We start from the raw sequence: 20519 nt of genomic DNA, 5'->3' as shown, positions 1-20519 counted from the left end.
TTGAAACAAACCAATTCTTTATATACATCACTAATAAGTTGATAAATTCAGCCATGAAGAGAAATTAGGGCTAAAATAGAGATTGACAACATTTAGAGCACAAAACGATAATTCAACCATAAAATATGTATCATAGGATGACAAGAACTTTGTGTCAAAATTTGGCATTGAACGACTTCCATTTGGATCTCGAACAAATGGCAAAAACGACAGCTTGTATGGAGAACTCTCTTTCTCCTTCTTTGTCTTCCCCTCCATTTTGTGCATGAGATGCTTGCAATGGAGCGACCCCTGGTTAATAAGGCTGATATACAAAAAGGTAGCGATATGAAGTAGCGATTTTACCAATAAATTAAACGATGTATTTTCGGCTTGTGATATACTTTAACTTGCAGAAGCTATTTTTCTTATCTCAATTGCTCTTTTAGGAAATAACCTCAACATATACTCCTTACTCCTTAGGTATTATCGAACACTCCCAAACTCAATTTTATCATATTTGTTCGAAGATATAAAAAACAACTTCAAGATTAGATTATCTCTTATTATATCCTCTGGTGTTTATTTTATTCCCAAAAGTATTCCGATCTTGGATGTTTAGACTTGAAATAGTAATTTCAGGGTAAAACTCCTATTTCAATCGATTTATCACGATTTTACCCTTCATCATAAACAAAATACGAGTATGTTTATCAAAGAGATAAAATGAGGCTTCCAAATTTTTACACATTCAAATTGTTACCTGCTTCCATCAAAAAGCATCAAGAGAGCACATCCAGCGATTAGTGCCAGATCTTTCCAATACAAACGCTCTCACTTTCTCTCTCCTTCGTGGCCAAAATTTTCCAAAGCAAACATTTTTTAACTACTATACAACCAATTCTTCTATCTCATGACTCAAATTAAGCTTCTGATTTAATCTTCATTCTAATTCAAGCGATTTACAATGTATCAATGGAGGAAATTCGAGTTTTTTGAAGAAAAATACGGTGGAAAATTCAAGGTACCTGATGAAATTACTGGGGAAATCAAGTGTTGTTCTAGTGGAAGAGGGAAAGTTTCAATTGGATGTGATGATGGGAATGTTAGTATTCTTGATCGAGGTTTCAAGTTCAATTATGCCTTCCAAGCTCACTCTTCTTCTGTCCTTTTTCTTCAACAACTCAAGGTTAATTTTCTTCAATCTCTATATTTCTTTCTTCATTTTGGATGGTTTTGATCTGGGGTTTTGTTTGACTTTGATTTTAGTTCGAAATTTGGGAATTTTCTATGTGATTGACTTATCATCTTTTGTTGTTTTTTGGGTTTAGAAGCTATTGAATTTTAATTTTGGGAATTGGGATTGAGATGCCCTAAAAATTTTGGATGAATTTGATGTGGGAATTTGTTTCTACTTCAGTATAGTCTAGAAATTGATCAATTTGGGTTGAATTTGATTTGGGTTTACTTATTTATTTATTTATTTTGAGTTTGGTAGCTATTGAAATATATGGTTTTAGCATATGGGTTGGGTCTATTTGGGTCACATTAATTCATGGATTTCATGTTGCTAGTAATGCAATGCCAACTTGCCAACCCGTCTCTTCGATGATTGGGCAGCAATGGTAACCTTAATGAATTTCTACTAGTTTGGCAAATTTGGGTTAGGCAAAGGTTGGTTGAACCAATAATGGAGGATTAGTATTATGATTAATAGTTTTATAGAATAGGTGATGTGCATATTGTATAATAATGGAAATGGGGCCTAAAATTTATGTGTGATGCATTTTGTTTGCTTTCTGTAGACTGCCAACATGATCCTAAGAAGCTCAATTTTAAAAGGATGGGGGAAGGGATTGGGAAATTTGAGTATGAATATCATAACTTGAAGTCTTATTAAGATCACGAGGCGAGTGAGGAGAATTAGAGTTGAGATCAATCCCTTTTTATGCTCTGGATGAGTGTGAATTTCTAGAACTTATGAAATCACTTTTGAGTCTTGATTAGTGAAAGACAAGCATGTTTTCCAGTATTTGCAAGTAGATTCTTATAGAGTTTCAGGATGAATATTGCAATTTTATAGGTGCATCAGGCACCACCCTGCCATTTGTGTTGCTGGAATCCAGGAAAATAATAACATATAAGTATCTGTGTATTTGAGAACTATGTGAGCATCTCATCTGAAAAATTATCTTGGTGAATGTTCTAAAGGCTCTCAAGCGTAGCTAAACTATATAACTTACCCAAGTCTTTGCTAATTGCTAAAATTAATGTGGGCATATGGCTTAATGTTTCATCTGGGTGTCATAGAAAGCCTAGTGTTTTACATTATGCAATAAAAGTACTTCCAAAACCAAATTACGAAAACATGGCTTCAACGTTTTGAGAGGATTGATACTTTTCATATGAAAGTAGCGGACTGTTGTGTGAGTTGATTTTACTCAGACTGTGTTGAAACTTTGTTTATGATTTAATGAAGGTTAGAAAATTTTCAAATATATGTTTGGTCTCTGTTCAATTCTAGGGGTCTAATAAATAGTTAAACTTGACCCCCCTCCCCCCCCCCCCCCCCCCCCCCCCCCCCGCAAGTGCACAGAGTTAAGGAAGTTGCTCTCAGTAACATATTTGTACCTTGATTGTCCTTTGAAATCTTTTGTCAGCTCTGGAAGGATTGACGTGTTGCTATTAATTGGTTGTAGCCTTCTGCCCGTTGTTTCCTCTGTGATAATATGTTCGAGACTTCCTCCCTATGAACCTGTTAAGCCTAACTTAGTATAATGTAACTCTTGGTGATGACAAAGAGATAAATGTTGCAGCATCATCCTTATAACTATGAGAGAGATTGTTGAGAAAGTAGAAAGTGGAAGTAGAAGGCCAATGTGGCGTGCATTTCCTGTGGGTATTTACCTTCAAAATGAATAAGGGTTGCTAATTCCACTTGATAACAGTAACTATTACTCCATTAGCGGTGGTGATGATTTCCTTTGAGGGTTCATGCTAATTAATTTTTATCTATTCTATGTGTACAGCAACGCAATTACCTTCTTACTATTGGCCAAGATGAACAGATTTCTCCACAGGCATCAGCTATGTGCCTGAAAGTTTTTGACCTTGATAAAACACAAATGGAGGGTACAAGCACGAGCACATCAGTTCCTGATTGTGTTCAAATATTACGTATATTTACTAACCAATTTCCTGAAGCAAAGGTAATATCTTCTATCTTTTGTTTTTTTTTCAGTTTCTTCCTTCCTGTTGGTGCTTCCGTTACTTCATGCTGTTAAATGTATTTTATATTCATTTACTTGATTGCTGAATTGATTCTGTTGCTGCCTTTGACTGTCATTATAATTACACATCTTTTCATGCAGATTACATCCTTCTTAGTTCTAGAGGAAGCGCCACCAATTTTACTCATTGCCATTGGATTGGACAATGGCAGCATCTACTGCATCAAGGGGGACATTGCTCGTGAGCGAATTACCCGTTTTACACTTAGAGTGGAAAATGCTTCAGCAGGTCATGCTGCTATTACAGGACTTGGGTTCAGAAATGATGGTCCAGACGTTCTTCTATTTGCAGCAACTCCATCTTCTATTAGCTTGTTCAATCTCCAATATCAACCAGCAAAAAGGCAAACCTTGGATCAGATTGGGTGTAGTACAAAAAGTGTTGCAATGAGTGACCGCTCGGTATGCTGTTTTAAATTTCTTTGATATTTGAAAGGTAATTCTCATGCATTACAAATATTTGATAAATGACTTGTGCCAAAAATTCAACTGTAATCAGGAGCTAATAATTGGACGACCTGAAGCTGTGTATTTTTATGAAGATGATGGACGTGGTCCTTGCTGGGCATTTGAAGGAGAGAAGAGATTCCTTGGATGGTTCCGTGGATATCTTTTGTGTGTAATTGCAGATCAAAGAAGTACCAAGAATACATTTAATATTTATGACCTGAAGAACAAATTGATAGCACACAGCGCTACGGTTAATGAAGTCTCACACATGCTCTGTGAATGGGGCAACATAATTCTCATCATGGCTGATAAATCAGCCATTTGTGTGGGAGAGAAGGATATGGAAAGCAAGTTAGATGTGCTTTTTAAGAAGAATCTCTATTCTGTAGCTATTAATCTTGTTCAAACTCAGCAAGCTGATGCTGCTGCAACTGCAGAAGTCCTTAGAAAATATGGCGATCACTTATACAGCAAGCAGGAGTATAATGAGGCTATGGCTCAGTACATCCACACTATTGGTCACCTTGAACCTTCATTTGTGATACAGAAATTCCTGGATGCTCAGAGGATCCACAATCTAACCAATTACTTGGAAAATTTACATGAAAAAGGGCTTGCGTCAAAAGATCATACTACTCTCTTATTGAATTGTTACACTAAGTTAAAAGATGTTGATAAGTTGAATTATTTTATTAAAAGTGAGGATGGTGGGGAGCATAAGTTTGATGTAGAGACTGTGATACGAGTCTGTCGTGCTGCTAATTATCACGAACATGCGATGTATGTTGCTAAAAAAGCAGGTAGGCATGAGTTGTACCTGAAGATTCTACTGGAAGATCTTGGTAGATATGATGAAGCCTTACAGTATATTTCAAGTCTTGATCCTAGCCAAGCTGGGGTTACAGTTAAGGAATATGGAAAAATTCTTATCGAGCACAAACCGAGGGAGACCATACTTATACTCCTGAAGCTCTGTACAGAGGATGGAAAACCTGCCAAAAAGGGTACCTTATCCATGTTGCCATCTCCTGTTGATTTTCTCAATATTTTTGTACATCATCCACGATCTTTAATGGATTTTCTCGAGAAATACACTGATAGAGTGAAGGATACACCAGCACAGGTGGAAATTCACAATACCCTGTTGGAACTGTATCTATCCTATGACTTGACCTTCCCCTCAATGTCACAGTATAGCTTCAATGGAGACCTTGGTGACAAGGAAACAATATCATCTGGAGTTACGGCAGTGTCAAAACCTTCATCAAATGGGAAACTATCACTGAGTGACGATGAGAAAGGCCGTGCTATAAGACGTGAAAAAGGATTGCGTTTGCTTCAAAGTGCTTGGCCATCTGACCAGGAAAATCCGCTTTATGATGTAGATCTTGTTATAATCCTCTGTGAAATGAATGCATTTAGAGAAGGGCTTTTGTTTCTATATGAGAAAATGAAACTGTACAAGGAGGTGATTGCTTGCTACATGCAGGCCCATGACCACGAGGGGTTGATTGCATGCTGTAAGAGGCTTGGAGATTCAGGTAAGGGTGGAGATCCTGCTCTTTGGGCTGACGTATTAAAATATTTTGGTGAACTTGGAGAAGATTGCTCCAGAGAAGTTAAAGAGGTCTTGAAATATATTGAGAGGGATGACATTTTACCACCTATTGTTGTACTTCAAACACTGTCCCAGAATCCATGCCTCACTCTATCTGTAATTAAGGATTATATCGCTCGGAAACTTGAACAGGAGTCTAAGCTGATTGAAGAGGACAGGCTGGCCGTTGAAAAGTATCAGGTAAGCTTTTGCCAGTTTTCTAGCCTTGTGTTTATGCAAATAGTTATGTACTTACCTACCAATTTTAATGGTGGGTGTTACATGACCATAATTATTTGAGCAGGATCTGGTAATCTATGCCAAACAAAGTAGAATTGTGTAATTTTCATAGATAAAAATATTTCAGACTACTGCCTTGAGTTACGAAAATGCATTTTTTTTTCAGTAATGAAGATGCATTTATGTCATATATATGGAATCTCTCCTGTTCAATAGACTATGACATATTTTGTTACATTGCAAAATTGTATCTCTTTAGGTAAAAACTCACTGATGGTCTTGGTTCATGGTTGCTCCAGGGTAGAAAATGCTCATAAGTGTTTTTCCTCCCTATTGTTGAAGCAATTATTTATTTTATTTTATTTTTTTTATTTTTTATTTATTTTTTATTTTTATTTTTTTGAGTCAGCTGTGTTATACGAAGTATATTGTGTAATTGATGTTCCACGAAAGAAGAATTTGAACAATGTGGGATTTATGATTTTACAGGAGGACACATCAGCAATGAGGAAAGAAATTGAGGATCTGAGGACAAATGCAAGAATCTTTCAGCTCAGCAAGTGTTCTACATGCAATTTCACTCTTGACCTTCCAGCAGTCCATTTTATGTGTATGCACTCTTATCATGTACGTTGCCTTGGTGACAATGAAAAGGAGTGTCCCGAGTGTGCTCCCGAGTACATGTCTGTGCTGGAAATGAAGAGAAGCTTGGAACAGAACTCAAAAGACCAAGATCAATTCTTTCAGAAAGTTAAGAACTCCAAAGATGGATTCTCTGTTATTGCTGATTATTTTGGAAAAGGAATAATCAGCAAGACAAAACCCAATGAAGATTCTTCTTCCGACAGTGGCTTTTAAGGGTCTAATTATCTTAGTATTTGTCCAAGTTTCTAATGTTCCCAACTAATTATCCCGTATCAGTGGATTACTGATTATATTGATGAGTTCTAGACTGTGTGGCAGTAACAAGGCTGGATCTGGGGCCAAAGTTGTTATTATGTTAGTTGGCCAACATCCTGACCCAGATTATCTGGGAGTTATTGCATTTATAATGCATTTATCCAAAATGCTCCTCACCTGTTGCACGATAATTGTTTGGTTTTGTAAGGATCTTACTCGGGAACATTTTGATTGGTATTTGAGATGTTTATATATCTGCGCAAGTTTTGAAATAATAGTAGGTAGCAGCTCCATCTTAGAATTTTCTCGCTGTAGATGAGGCTGAAAACTGAGAAATTTTTGTATAATCATAAAAGGAAGATCTGATTCCCTGATGATGCTTCTTTTTCAGTGTATGCATTATACTCTGTTCATTTTCCTGATTATTTTACGTGCCACTATTATTATAACAGATGATTCCCAGTTGCTACTTCAGTGGAAAAAAAATGATTTTGTATCTCATATTTTTGTTCCATCTTAGATGAATAAATGCTTCATTGTCGTAAAATGACAATAATTCGCAAAGCCTGTTGCTTTGATGATTTGAATCAGTAAGATTCAGACTTGTTGACTCAGAATTGCTCGATTGCATTGATCTTTCACATTAAGCCTACTATTGCACCCTTCTACTGTCAATTGCTTTGGCTCTTGTATACTCTTTCCTTTCTTGCTCTATTTCCTATTCTCCTTCTCTCCCTAAATTCACTCTTTGGACCAATGTCTCTTCTCTGCAGCAAATTCTATTCAGAAGCTCATCCGCATCAGGATTGGCAAGCTCTATCGGGACAGAATCCACATCTTCAATCTTAGTGCAGTGGTCGAGGGATCTAATGGGAAGGTCTGCATCAACTGAAACTGTATGTACTGGTTCTGTAGACCCATGCCACATTGAAGTGGTGAATTTTCCTCCATAATCCTTGCTGAGTTACTGCCTGCATTCAATTTGTTGCCATTTGCCAAGTTACAGTCACAACATGCTATCATTGTCTATCTGTATTGCAAGTTGCAATGCCAATGGTCTTTTTTAACAGATAATAAAACCAATCTATCCTCAAATATAAGAATCAAATCTAGTCATTATCAAATCCATACTTATTCTATCATTAACATTAAATAATAACATAATTTCACAACCATAGACCATGCACCTTTTTACACTGTGTGAGATGCTACCTCCAAATTTGGACAATTTCATTTATACCAATCTAAAACTTTTAAAAGTTTGTTTGGTTTTATTTTTTTTCATTTTTTTATTTATTTTTTTGAAACAAATTGTAAAAGTACTTCATTTGTCTCAAATTCGTTGTTTCATTTGCTTGTCTGTTATTGATAGTTTCCATTGTTCAAGCATACACTTACGAATTAAAATTTAAGAAATCCTCATTTAAACAACATATTACTCGTACTATCGTACTAAAGTGTGGCCATAGTTTTATGAATGGGTAGTCGACTTTGTAATCAATCTTTATCCTGACATTTTTATAACATTCATTTCTTAAAATAATTTAACAAATATTCCAACATTTATGTACTAGTATTTATTCAAAAAATTAACATTTCTTCCCCATTTAAAGAAGTAGACAACTTATCCGCAGTATAATTAAAAAAACACTGCCAAAATTAATAAACTTTGATGTCGATAACGACGTTAAGTCAAATCGAACTACTAATTTAAGATTGAAAAATTATTTTTAAAAATATTAATTTTTATTTTATTTAAATAAATTATCTCCCTCACAAATCTGGGTTACCAGCTAATCCACGTTCTCTATCCACTTTCTATAAATACAAAATACCCCAATTTTTTCCAATTTCCATTTTTATAATTTATCCTCTTTTCAATTTTTCTGGTTTCTTCTTCCTTCGTCTTCCTTCTTTCCTTTTGTAGGTGGCTGGGTTTAGCTTCTTGTTCATCTTCAAGATTCAATTCCCAACCCACTTACAATCAATCAAATCAAATCAATTTCCAATCAAAAATGGCTCGATCTCTTTCACAAACCCTAACTCGATTCCCCAATTCTCTCTCCTCCGCAACTACCACCCGTTTCGTCAATTTCCGGCACCGGTCTAACTCGGCGGAGGTGGTTTCCGGCGAAAATATGGCGGCGGAAGAGGTGGAGAAGGTTGCGATGAAGAATCTAGAAGATGCAATTCATAAGATTATTGTGAAGAAATCTCAACCTGATTGGATTTCTCTTGTTCCTGGGGCTTCTTATTGGGTCCCACCAAAGAGTAAAGCTCAAGGGCTTGCGAATGTTATTGGGAAATTGGTGCATAATTCTGCTGCTGCTACTGCTGTGATTAAGGGTGGTAATAAGGGTTTTTCTCTCTCTTCGAGTCGTGGGTGGCCTTCTTCTGCTCATTTCTTTGAAGGTGATTCATCTTATCTGCTAATTTTACATTCATGATGATTTAATTATATGTTTATGTGTTGATTGATGGTATTTGTTCTTATATGTTTATTGAATTATTGTTGATGATATAACATGGAGTTTGAAATATGAAATTAAAATGATGGATTGACAATGATAATCATACTTTATGTCATTGGGTTCATTTGAGGAATGACAAAGATGATTGGTTTTCGAGACGAAAGTGGACCGATGCATGTATAATACCTCTAAGATTGGTAGGAGGGTGTTTGCTTGCTGTCTGATTGAGAAAGGATAGTAGCTTGTATAATTTTTCTGAAGATGGAAGTCATAACTATGCTTGAATGGTGAGGAGAATAGGAAGGATATGATTGTAATCCTTGATTTCGAGGGGTTTGGACAATACCATTGTCGCAATTAGTGTGGGAATTGTAGAAAAGAACCTTTTGAAAATTGGGGATTTGGGAGTTGTTGGGGATAGGAGTTGTATTTGCTACTATTGATAAGGAATGTGCGAATGGGTAATCCCTAACCCCGTGTACCCTCACCTTATGATTGTGTAGTGTATTGCATATTCATAGTAGATTTCGTGGTTGCGAGCTTTATGTATTTTGGGCTTTCTGGCACATGAAAGACTTATGAGAAAACTTAATTGCAGGGGCATCCCATTCTTCATTAGAGGGAGAGACGGGCAAGAGCTGCAAGACGGCATCTAAGCATGCATCACGATTTGAGGACGAGGAAGGGTGAATCTGCTCTTTAGCAGAAAATTGTATCCAAGGTTAGTATTGTGCTATCACCTTAAAGTAAGGATCTTAGTACATGTTTTTCTCTCTTTAGATTGTTGTGCAAATTGGTGGAGCAAAAAGAAGATAACTTAGAGCACTGTTTGAGTGTCAATAAATTCCATGATCATTACTTGGGCATTACTTTACATCGCACAAATAACTTGGACATTTTGTGCCTTTTTAAATAGTAATAGAGATCATTTATCCTTTTGTTTCTGGTCACCGCATCATATCTAAATCTTCAGCTCTCCCAGACTTTTGATGAAATAGATGCTATAGATGTTTGGATGTGGTTGTTAATGTGAAACTCTTAAAAATTGATAGATGGTATCTCTTGTCAGTCATATACTCAATTGTTTAGCTGGAAATTCGACCCTTGTTTACTACCTTACCTTTTCAGATATCAAGAATTTAATTATTCATATTAGATGTCAATAATTTAATTATTCATATTTGTTAGTTTAAATGTGAAGGAACCCAGAATTTTGAACTTTAATTGTGATTGCAGGCTTCCACCTACTGTATATTATTCGTGGGAAAGTTGGGAACTTGAGTACTTGACTGATCTATCGGGGATTGAGAGTTTTGATACATGGTTGCACAGCTGAAAGAAGGCGACAAGGAAGCAGTCTGATTGCTCTTAGACAACAGCTGCAGGCCTGCAGAGACCGGATTTTATCAAGGTGAAAATCAACAACCAGTTACACAGACAGAAAGAGACCTGTATCGGCTGTATGTTCTTTGTAATGTGGTTTAGAGCTGTTGAATGCAACTTTAGTGTAAAAAAAAAAAATTCAACCTTGTGAATATTCAAAATCTTGATCTGTTATTAATTTATTATTATGTATGAATAAGAGGTGCCTGTATTCTACTTTTAGAAAATGAAGATTCAATATTCAAATCTGTAGTAAATCAATGCAATGTAGTATTCTACTCCATAGTATTCATGTAATTGTCTGAAATGAGGCCTTCTCAATTAATAAAATTGTAATCAAATGAAAAAAATGCGTGTGTTGCTCTCGTGCAACCAGTAACAAGGACCATCTATGTACTTCAGGTTTCAATGATAATACACAATTCCCCTGCATTGAACAAAAACACCTGAATGAATTATGCCCTTTTGGACCTTAGCAGGTTTAGAAAACTACACAATGATTCAGCGTTTTTCCCCCTATCAATGGGAAATGGTTAACATCTAGCTTACAGAAACCTTGCAAGAAGTTAAAGACAAATTATTACATCAGTTCTCAACTAACAAAAGTTTTACATGTCACAAGGACGAGATCAAAATGCTTGCAGTATGACTTCACTAGCAAGGAGTAAAAAGACTATACGATCGAGCCAATGCACTTCCATCAAATATCTGAAAAATGACATTGTAGCAGCATGCAATCTTTACATGTGTATTGCAAGGGGCACCTAGTCTTGCAGAATCAATCCTGTACCCATCTAGTCTCCTAGATCTGTCCTGTTTTATTCCAGACAAGTACGGTTCCTGCTAGAAAGCTAAGCCTGATAGAGAAATTATATACAGCTCCTATACAAATTCACACGAGAAATCAACAAAGATTGGTTTTCAAGGTAACCTCGTCCTTAACAAGGTCCAGTTATTTAACCACAAAGGGTTTGTAAAAATGGTAGGCAAAGGTCAAAACCCAAGAGAAATCAAATGCCTATAAGCTTTACAGCATATTAGAATTTTGTAAATTGTTTCTCTATGACACACAGAGTATAAGAGAAGGTATGTATGCGAATATATATGCACCTCTATATGCTAAAGAAGTTCCCACGTGCTGCCTCCAAATTCATATCTCGGAATCTAGTAACAGAACCAAGGTTGGGACCTGAAACAGATTTAAAGTCAGAGACAGGGCAGATTGAAGCAATTTATATCTATTGACCAAATGATCTGATAATTTTTAACACTTAACATGACAGGGCGTTTGGCAATAGGAAGGGGATAATAAGGATAAAATGGTAGAATAAGGATAAAAAATTATTAGGTGGGATAAGGATAAAAATTATGCTATCCATTGTTTGGAACAAGTAGTAAATTTACCAAACTATCCTTACTAACTTTTCTCCTCTCTTTTTCCTTCCCTTTCATTAAGGGTAATATTGTCTTTTACCTTTTAATTTTTATCTCCAACCCTTATACTTGCCCCCCCTTGTTATAGAAATAGATGGATAAGCCTATATTTAGTCCCCATCCCTTTCCTATGGGATAACTTGTATCCCCTCAAACAAACAAGGGATAATGGGACATGAGGGATTTTAAATCCTTATCCCATCAATAATCCCCCCAAACAAACATGCTGTGATATTTTGGTTAAAATTAGGATCCGTGAAAAGAACTTTATAATATGATATAAGTCCCAATTTATATCTTCGGGACTCGTGAAACCCTACTTCGAGGGACTTATATCATAATAAAACTCGCTACTTCGAGGGACAGAAGATTCCAACTTCCAACCAAAGTAATGTGTTGTATTGAGCTGATTTTAACACTTAATATCATTTGCCTAGCCCAAAAAGGCAAATTGAAATCTCTCGTACTTTAGATGACTTGTGCACGTTAACTTGCATAGACAAGCAATTTCCATTCAAAAGAAGCATATTCCATGATATAGAACATGTTAAAAAATTAAGACATGAAATAGGAATGAAAAAACAGAAAATCTAATGTCTTATCATCATAACATTATAAAAGCTTCCTTCAATTCCCCCATCTCAATTACATCCTAATTCCTAACACTAAAGCATATATTACTCACAATTCTCTTATTCTCTCAACTCATACTCAAATAGCACTAACTCCAACAAATTTCCCATTGAAATAAGCCACCAAGAACCTGTCCTCAAAATCAACAAAAAATTGACATCATAAGACTGTAATGTTTTCCCATAATAATGAGATTACAGCGATGTTGTTCATTATAAATAGTTTGTACAATAATGTATGAAAGATACAACATTTGCCAAATTTGGAAGTATAATATAAATGTAATCATTTCAGCATTTTTGTCCATGTTTTTAAAAAGGAATTTTTGCCCATGTTAGTAGTATATTATATAAGGTATACACTAGAGGGGGAACACCTTAATTATGACTTGTACCAATGATGATAATATGAAACACATCTGCCACATGCAAGCAATCCAACTCCAATTCCCAAATTAAAAAACTTTCCCAGGGTAACGAAATTTAGTAAGTTGCCAATAGGAAACCTCTCCACCTACAGAAACCAAGATTCACCCCCTGGCACCAAGCCTCTGAACTTTAACAGTATTCTTCTAAAAACAAACCAGCATCACTAGATTCACGGCTTGCATTGACAGAATCATTGTTCCTCTCAGTAGTCACATTCAAAACCCAGCATTCAAGACTCAATTATTGTCTCTTTCAATCCACAAACATCTAATATCCTAAACAATAAATGCTAATGAGATACGAATCTGAGCAGCAATGCACTAACAGAAAAATTTTTACTTTGAAGTTTTCATCTAGTTATGCTGCCACAAGTGATCAAAATCATCAACTAATAATGAACTAAATTTCGCCTGAATGTCGTACTTAATCAGAGAGGGGAATAATTTTTTTGAGAAAATTAGAACACACACCTAAAAGAATGCCAAGGAAATGCTATTTGATTGTTTCAGTAGAGGCCCAACATTCTCAGCTCTGATATGTGGCTAGGGTCAAGTTCAGGAACATCTTTACTCTCACGGTCTTCCACTATGTACTCCTGCACAGAATTTAAAATCTTCAATCCAAATGCATGCAACAGAGAACTTAGTAAGATCAATGAATTACAGCCATCACTCACACAGAAAGACAATGCAAGTAGCAAAACAGTACAATAGAAGCCTCTTGTCACATGACATGAAATGGTATACATCTCTTTAATAAGTAGGTCATCAAGAAGCTAGAGTAAGTGAAAGCATTAAAATTTCAGTTCAGATGCATTATTTAGGAGCATGTGATGCATGTCTAATATTGACATCCAACTATAAGACATAATTGCATTGCTCAAGGCTTCCCAATTTTAAGCAATCGACATTAAGGAATAATCAATACCTTTGTCAACTCTTGTTTTGCAAGAACATGATGGTGGCGCTCATTGATCCTCTGTCCACATATTATCGCTATGAAGAAACCATAAAGCAAGCCAACAAGTATAATAGCCAAAACTGCAAATATTGGACCAAGTATGTAGGACATCATTAAAAAAAATTCCACAAATGAACCCACAAAAATTACAAGTTAGATAAAGACATTAGTTGTCAGTCTTGTCATACAAAGAGAAAAAAAAATTATGTAGTAACAGAGAAACAAATAAGATTGCAGCTACAAGTGTCCACAAAAATTCAAACCACTCTACCATGAATTTTTATTCAAAAAATAAATAAATAAATAAATAATCCATACATAAGTGCTTAGTGCATATAATACTATAACATTAATAAAGAGTGTATACATTCTATAAGAAGATATTCCCTCCCTTTCTTTTCGTTAGTCCAATATACATAGAATCTAATGTTGACTTTGTTTGAATTGAAAGGGTACCAAAGGAATTCGATTATGCATTAAGCAAGAGTAGTTGTTCAAATTTGCAAGGAGACTCATTTAATTGAATTGCAATTCCACAAATCCTAATTTTCAATGCAAAAAACTAACCAAATTGAAGCTCTAAAAGATTCTTTCTTGAAACCCCAACAACTCTTCACACCTAATTAGTGAATAGTGATATGTTGAGCAGATGTTGAAGAGTGAATGAAAAAGGAAAGCTATAACCCAAAGTTTTACGAGCCCAAAAGGGAAACAGAAGTTTTAGGGAGAAAAAAGTGGAGCAAAAGTGGGCCATGTGACGAAAACTGTCTAACGATCTGTGAATGCTTGGAACTTTGGTAGTTTAATACAGAGTAATAGTAGTCGTTAACAAATTTTCCTAGTACACACAGAAATATTTGAGTAAATCTTGCAAGACAAGAGCACAAACCAGCAATTCCCTCTGAAACTCTATCATGTTCTACACATTAAAGGTTTTGTAACCAATATGTGAAAGCATAATATTATGGGGTATAAATGAACTCAAGCCACACATGTCCACATTAATTCAGATCCATAAACCAAATAAGATTCAACATCACACTTCTCGAAAATAGCATCTCAGTCACAAAGTTAGAAAACATTAGCAACACAATTACAAAAAGGAGCAAAGAATTCTGGTGGAGTAATATAGCTTAGTTCAATATGTCATATGCAGGAGAATCAACTCAGACCACGAAAAATTTATTCTTCCTTAGCAACAACAAAGAATAGCTAGCTGGCTTAGTATTTATAAATTATAACACCTGGACTTGTCCATGAAATGAAAAATAGAAAAGTACATATAAATTATTGCAGATATATGCTGCTTGACAGAAAAGAATCACATACCAGCCATGATATAAAATGCATATGGGTGTTCTTGATAGCCAAACATTTCACGCAATTCTTCACCATAGAATTTGTAAACCAGAATGCCTAACACTGCCACAATCTGTTAAAACAGCTTAATTAGAATTTTAAAGCATGCCAAACAAATAAGTAGTACTAAATATGTGCTTAGTATGTAATATGAGCACACATGGACATACGTACATGTTATGCATGTATTGTTGATCATTGTCTAGTGTAGTAACTTTAACGTAGTAACTTATAACACATGTGCTTAATATGGCATCCCATAAATACTGTCAAGGCAGGTAAAGTGCATAGGTAGAACTAAAAAGCTAATAAATAGCCCAACTATTGAGCACATGACTTTAAAAAATTCCATGAGAATAGATTGTGGAAAATCAATAATATGATTATATCTTTCATATGCATCATTGGAACATAATAGGGCTAAGGTCGAAGCCAAGAAGAACATAGGTTTACTCAACATTTCTCTTCAAAACAACGCATCTGAGAACCCTCCTACTTCCACCACCCCAAAAAAACAAAAAAAAAAAAAGAAAATTGTATATACTTCCTATGTTCCAAATTAAAGTTTAGTTAAGTACACACTAAACGGATCTAACAAGATCCACATGATTGTATTTTTCCATATCTATAATTCATAAATATCAGTCAAATTAAAGTTTATGAATACTATCAAAAGTCAAAACGTGTCAACTAATTTGGAACTAAGTAAGAATACCATTGAACCAAAAATCCTTAGAGCGGGCATTCCAAGCTTTTGGGCATCTGCAAATGGGGGTCTCAGCGAAAGAGACAATCCTCTTTAGAAAAGAAGAGGAAGCAATTTGTAGCTTTAAAAAAAAAATCACAAGTTTTACCTACTGTAATCATCTATTAACAAAAGATAGCATTTTGTATAGGTCAATCATCTTATGAGGAAAAAAAAGGCTTAGCTATACATGGTTCTAAAAATGAGATTGCCAAATTTTTTCAGTACCAACTTTAGAGGGCGAGATATGCCTAACCACATCCTTTAGAAAAATATAGTAGAGAATTGGTAAAAGACTCTAAAAATCTTAAACTTAAAGATGTAATGGAATAGGAAAGTTGTCACTTTATCCTGGATCTAAAACACCATGGCTTTTGTTTAAGGAATCTAGTGCACGCCCTTCACTAAGAAGCTGATACTAAAAGAACTCTATAAGTGTCACAGCTTAAAATCACTCCAGCAACAATTCTAGATGCATAGTCCAAAAATGGAAAGTTATTTGCAGCCAATTAATCAGTGATGTTTATTAGGAAACAAAATATTCATACTGTTTTTTTTTTACTGTATGTTTACTGTTAACAATATTTAAATACTTTACAGAGCATCATGTTATGTCATTATACCATCTGAACAACTATAAAAATGAATGCATGATCTCTTGCAACAAGGAACTGAAACTTTAATCTCAACCACCAGCGATCCGATGGAACATTTGCTCGCAATAAGAAATTTGCCCGGCATTCTGTACAATGAGCAAAAGCAAAGCCCTCCTGAGAAAATGACATAAATGCGATAATAACATTAAGTTAGCCCTCCAGAGAGGAAAATCTACAAAATTAAAATCAGAAAAATGATTACACATCAGGGTAGGTACACGGAGATTTTTTTTTAATGCTGGTTTCCAACTTCTCTTGATAAGCATTTAAATTTTAAGCAACAAATGTTTCTAGAGCACAATTAGCAGGAGTTGAAAAAGAAAAAGAGCAAATATCTAAAAGAACAAAGGAAAGTAAAAACCTCAAGAAACTTTAATAATATAAAGATGTATCCTAACCCTTAAAAGGAAATATATCACTTTAGCTGAACTTTAGAAGACAAGAAAGAAGCTGTATATCCAAGAAGTACATAAAATTGAGATAGGGACAGGAAGGGAGAATAAGAACTTGCTATTCAGTATCCTCTTAATCAATCACTGTTCAGTGTGGCAAATGTTGCCTCACTTGTTTTGAATTTCTTCAGGTTATCATCCCATTACACAGCTAGGAAATTATATTTTATAATTAGTAGAACATTATGTAGCAATCCTTTCTATCATGACTAACTGCAATTAAGAGCACAGTGCATAGATTTTAAAAACGCAACCAATGATACATGTCTCTTGAAATTAACCAAAGATAAAAATCATTTACGAAATGTTCTTCCACAAGTGGTCACTGAAAGTAAAATGAGAGTGATATTTGTTTTTGGAGAGCAATCTTCACTAATTGCTGCAGTTTGTGGGTGCAAATACCTATTTTATCAAACTCAAAAATATGGAAATCAAACAACTTGGTCGACTTCTAAACCATCACGGAAGACAACTTCAATGACTATGTAGATCTTCTAAACATATAGACGATACAGTTATAAATCACTGTGAAACTAAATTAACTTTAAATTGTTCCTGTAATTAATAATACCTCTGTTGCAATATTGTATATAATCTGACAACTGAGACAGCTATTTTTCCATCAGCTTTACTTGTCACTTAAAAATTAAAATATCAATGCATTAGTACTAGTCGGTCTAAGAAAAATCAAAGCAATATTAGTTCTCAGTTTTGGATACCAATGCAATGAACAATCACTAACGATTTTTCAAATGGAAGTGAGTATAAATTTTTAATTTAGGGGCTCTACTTGGTCTAGTACACTTTTGGCTATAGACGATCAGATAAAACAATAAATCTGGCTGCATGCATAATGATGTGTACTACACTGTTGTCCCTGAGTTAGACCTTTAAGGAATGAATTTAAATCATATACCTTTGTGGACCTCCAATTATCAAGACATGATCTGTGGACATACTTCTGAGTGCCTTTACAATGACATGGAGCAATTAAATCCTCTCCTGACACCATACATCAACTTATTAATCTCTTATATATCAAATTCTTGTATAAGATAATACCTACAGGGAGAATCAATTTATGGACAACAAAGACATATCATCTGTAAACAAGAAGCGACAATGGGCACAAGATCCTCATATGAGAAATAAATATTGAGCAAGGTATAATTAATACAGGCTACAGGCCTGCATCATGATTAGAGGCAGGGAAAAGGAAAAAAGCAGTATTGCTGGTATAAACTTTATAGTTCCACAAGTGGTAAAATACCTTCAATTTCTAGGCATATCCGGCATTGTGGTTGCTCTGGATTCACTAGACTGCAGTTCTCATCAGCTTCAATATCTGTCACAGCGGAAGTATCACAATTAACAGTTCTAATTTCATAAAGGGTAGTTTCCTGAGATTCTTCAATTATATGGGAATCCGACAGGATAGGCTCTGTTTCCGAATCATCTTCTCCACGACTGCCATTCGAAGCTAATTGCATTGCAGAGAATATTAAAATTCAAATAGTCCAAATCATCCCTTGATTTGTAAAACTTGCAAACCATTTCACCTGTCAATGAAGGAGGTACCTGCAACAAGAGAAAACAAAGATGTAAAAGCCAAAGTCCAAAGTAATCCCCCACAAAGTCAATTATTGACTTCTTGGTATTATACTCAAGTTCTATTGTCATGCTAGTGTTTGTCAGCTCAATGTATACATTGCAGTAACAATAATTTAGTATGATTCCCAACAAGACAAGGTTATGGAGATCCACATATACTTAACTCATATCTAAAAGTATCTACAAATGATATTAAGAAAGTTTGAAATACCCAACATGAAATCAAGATGTATTCATAAACTTTTTGGAGCCAATCTATGCACCCACTTCTCATGCAAATGCAGGGGACAAAAAAGGATTTTGTCTATACATGGTAACGCATGACCTCTAATTTGGAAAAGCAAGAACTTTTCCATAAATCTACTACAATCTCATTACTCTTGTTAATAACATAGTTCTATTCACCTAATATCTATTTATATGGAGTATGTACTTATTAGACTTTATTAAAAATTATTTTAGATGTAGGTTGAACCTGTGTAACCCTTATTACCACTTATATGAACTATTAATCCTGAAATTTAATTACCCCATTTGAAATCATTTTTCCGAAAATAAGTGGAAAATTGGAAATAAGGTGAACTGAACAAGACTTAAGTAGTCAAGGTGTAACTGCTTTTGAAAAGCTATAAAAGAGATGTAAAGTACTTCGTATAAGACTTGCTCCACTTTCCTTTTCCGACCGTTTTTAAATACTTGCTCCATTTCCTTTTTTGGAAAGCTTTTACAATATTTAATTCTTTTTTCACGCTTAGTGGACCCAACATAATACTCTCTCTCCTCCTATTCTTCCACTATTTTTGCTTTATACAATTTTTTATTTTCTCAACTACCCCACTACCTCCCTATTTTATTACTTTCTCCAATTTCTCCTAAAACTCCGCGAATGGAGAAACAGAGCAAGTATTTAAAAATAAAGGGAGTATTAATCTTAGCTCTTTTTTTTTCCATTTCCAACCTTCTTAGTTACATTACTTTTTCAAACTTCATATAATTGTTTGTAGCAGTAGTCTCCTCACTAGATAATAGAATAACGCATAAAATCCCGGGACATCGCCCAAGCTATTATTATAATTGGAAATGCAGATATTAAGCAAAAAAAGTAACTGCTATAAATTCCTAAGTGCTAAATTAGACTCCAACATTGCCTTCCTCATTTAAAAAATTAAAAATAAAAACAAAACAAAATTTGCTTGTTTAGATTCCATTTCCAGCTTAACTTACCTCACTAATCTCAGCATTTCATGCCTAAATAGACTATATAACTTTTGTCCAAAAAAAAAAAAAAAAAGAAAAAAAAAAAAACAACTTTTGTGTGTACATGATCAAAACACAAAATTTCGAGCCAAAATAAATAAATAAAGAGCAAACTTCCACAACCTTAAATCTATAATAGCCAAAAGGAAATTCACTAATCACTTCAAATTTGAACACTCGTATAATGCGGATCATAAATCAGCTAAATCAATGCAGAAAAATTAAACATCAAAAAACTTGCAATCAATTCAATACCTCGGTAATTTAAAATTAGCAAAACAAATTGATCAAATTCGCCATAATAAAAAATCTTAAGAGCTAAAACTAAAATTAAAAGAAAATAAAAAAATAAATAACCTGATTGAATCCGCCATTGTTGCAACCTCGGAGATCACCGACAATCCAAAATAAATAGCAGAATTTAGGGTTTCGTGAATAGGACAAAAATGGCGGCTAAGAAAAATTGAACAGAAGAAAATTGACAGAAATTGGATGAGAGAGAAAGTTGCGAGATTTTGTTGATTTACTGTATTTTTATTTTTAGTTGGAGCGCAAAAGTTAGAGGAAAAAGAAGAAAGGGGAAGTTCAACTTGTGGTAGTTCAACTGGGGATGAGGTCAAAGTCAAGTGAGGGAATATTGGATGCCACGATTTTATTTTATTATTATTTTTTTT

At 34.7% G+C, this 20519-nt stretch overlaps 3 protein-coding genes across 5 annotated transcripts; 2 read left to right on the top strand and 1 right to left on the bottom strand.

Annotated features, from left to right (window-relative positions):
• The first annotated feature begins 679 nt into the window (after window positions 1-679).
• LOC145624328 (vacuolar protein-sorting-associated protein 11 homolog) lies at window positions 680-6830 on the top strand. Its single transcript, XM_081677334.1, has 5 exons — window positions 680-1168; window positions 3009-3188; window positions 3351-3671; window positions 3769-5517; window positions 6046-6830. Exons 1-5 carry the CDS (start codon window positions 947-949, stop codon window positions 6412-6414), a joined length of 2841 nt encoding a protein of 946 aa, XP_081533460.1. The 5' UTR covers window positions 680-946; the 3' UTR covers window positions 6415-6830.
• A 1477-nt stretch (window positions 6831-8307) lies between these two features.
• LOC145624327 (uncharacterized) lies at window positions 8308-10607 on the top strand. The gene is made up of 3 exons (XM_081677333.1): window positions 8308-8868; window positions 9526-9648; window positions 10164-10607. The coding sequence occupies exons 1-2, from the start codon at window positions 8472-8474 to the stop codon at window positions 9615-9617; spliced, it is 489 nt and encodes a 162-aa protein (XP_081533459.1). The 5' UTR covers window positions 8308-8471; the 3' UTR covers window positions 9618-9648; window positions 10164-10607.
• A 135-nt stretch (window positions 10608-10742) lies between these two features.
• Window positions 10743-20363, bottom strand: LOC145624326 (uncharacterized). 3 transcript variants are annotated; one of them, XR_014110419.1, is made up of 9 exons: window positions 20203-20363; window positions 18248-18555; window positions 17894-17979; window positions 16493-16639; window positions 15095-15197; window positions 13733-13845; window positions 13276-13400; window positions 11421-11499; window positions 10743-11192 (listed from the first exon to the last, which is right to left on the bottom strand). XR_014110419.1 is itself a non-coding variant. In XM_081677331.1 (8 exons), the coding sequence occupies exons 2-7, from the start codon at window positions 18465-18467 to the stop codon at window positions 13311-13313; spliced, it is 759 nt and encodes a 252-aa protein (XP_081533457.1). In that variant the 5' UTR covers window positions 18468-18555; window positions 20203-20363; the 3' UTR covers window positions 10743-11499; window positions 13276-13310. The 3 variants fall into 3 exon arrangements, 2 of the variants coding, with proteins under 2 accessions (XP_081533457.1, XP_081533458.1); XM_081677331.1 differs by having other exon boundaries at window positions 10743-11499; XM_081677332.1 differs by lacking the exons at window positions 10743-11192; window positions 11421-11499 and adding an exon at window positions 11966-12507.
• Between the last annotated feature and the right edge of the window lie 156 nt (window positions 20364-20519).

This window comes from Chenopodium album, chromosome 3 (genome assembly GCF_948465745.1).
Source record: "Chenopodium album chromosome 3, dcCheAlbu1.1, whole genome shotgun sequence".
NCBI lineage: Eukaryota > Viridiplantae > Streptophyta > Magnoliopsida > Caryophyllales > Amaranthaceae > Chenopodium > Chenopodium album.
The sequence above is the reverse complement of the archived record's forward strand: the minus strand, read 5'-3'. Positions and strand labels throughout refer to the sequence as shown.

Excerpts from the sequence above, each read along its gene's own strand:
- LOC145624328 (XM_081677334.1), top strand. The coding sequence starts at position 947 with ATGTATCAATGGAGGAAATTCGAGTTTTTTGAAGAAAAATACGGTGGA. Across the intron at positions 3,189-3,350 it reads ACCAATTTCCTGAAGCAAAG|ATTACATCCTTCTTAGTTCT; the intron begins GTAATATCTTCT and ends CTTTTCATGCAG. Across the intron at positions 3,672-3,768 it reads TTGCAATGAGTGACCGCTCG|GAGCTAATAATTGGACGACC; the intron begins GTATGCTGTTTT and ends AACTGTAATCAG.
- LOC145624327 (XM_081677333.1), top strand. The coding sequence starts at position 8,472 with ATGGCTCGATCTCTTTCACAAACCCTAACTCGATTCCCCAATTCTCTC. Across the intron at positions 8,869-9,525 it reads TTCTGCTCATTTCTTTGAAG|GGGCATCCCATTCTTCATTA; the intron begins GTGATTCATCTT and ends ACTTAATTGCAG.
- LOC145624326 (XM_081677331.1), bottom strand. The coding sequence starts at position 18,467 with ATGCAATTAGCTTCGAATGGCAGTCGTGGAGAAGATGATTCGGAAACA. Across the intron at positions 15,198-16,492 it reads TTTTTATAGTTGTTCAGATG|ATTGTGGCAGTGTTAGGCAT; the intron begins GTATAATGACAT and ends CTGTTTTAACAG. Across the intron at positions 13,846-15,094 it reads TGCATTTTATATCATGGCTG|TTTTGGCTATTATACTTGTT; the intron begins GTATGTGATTCT and ends CAATATTTGCAG.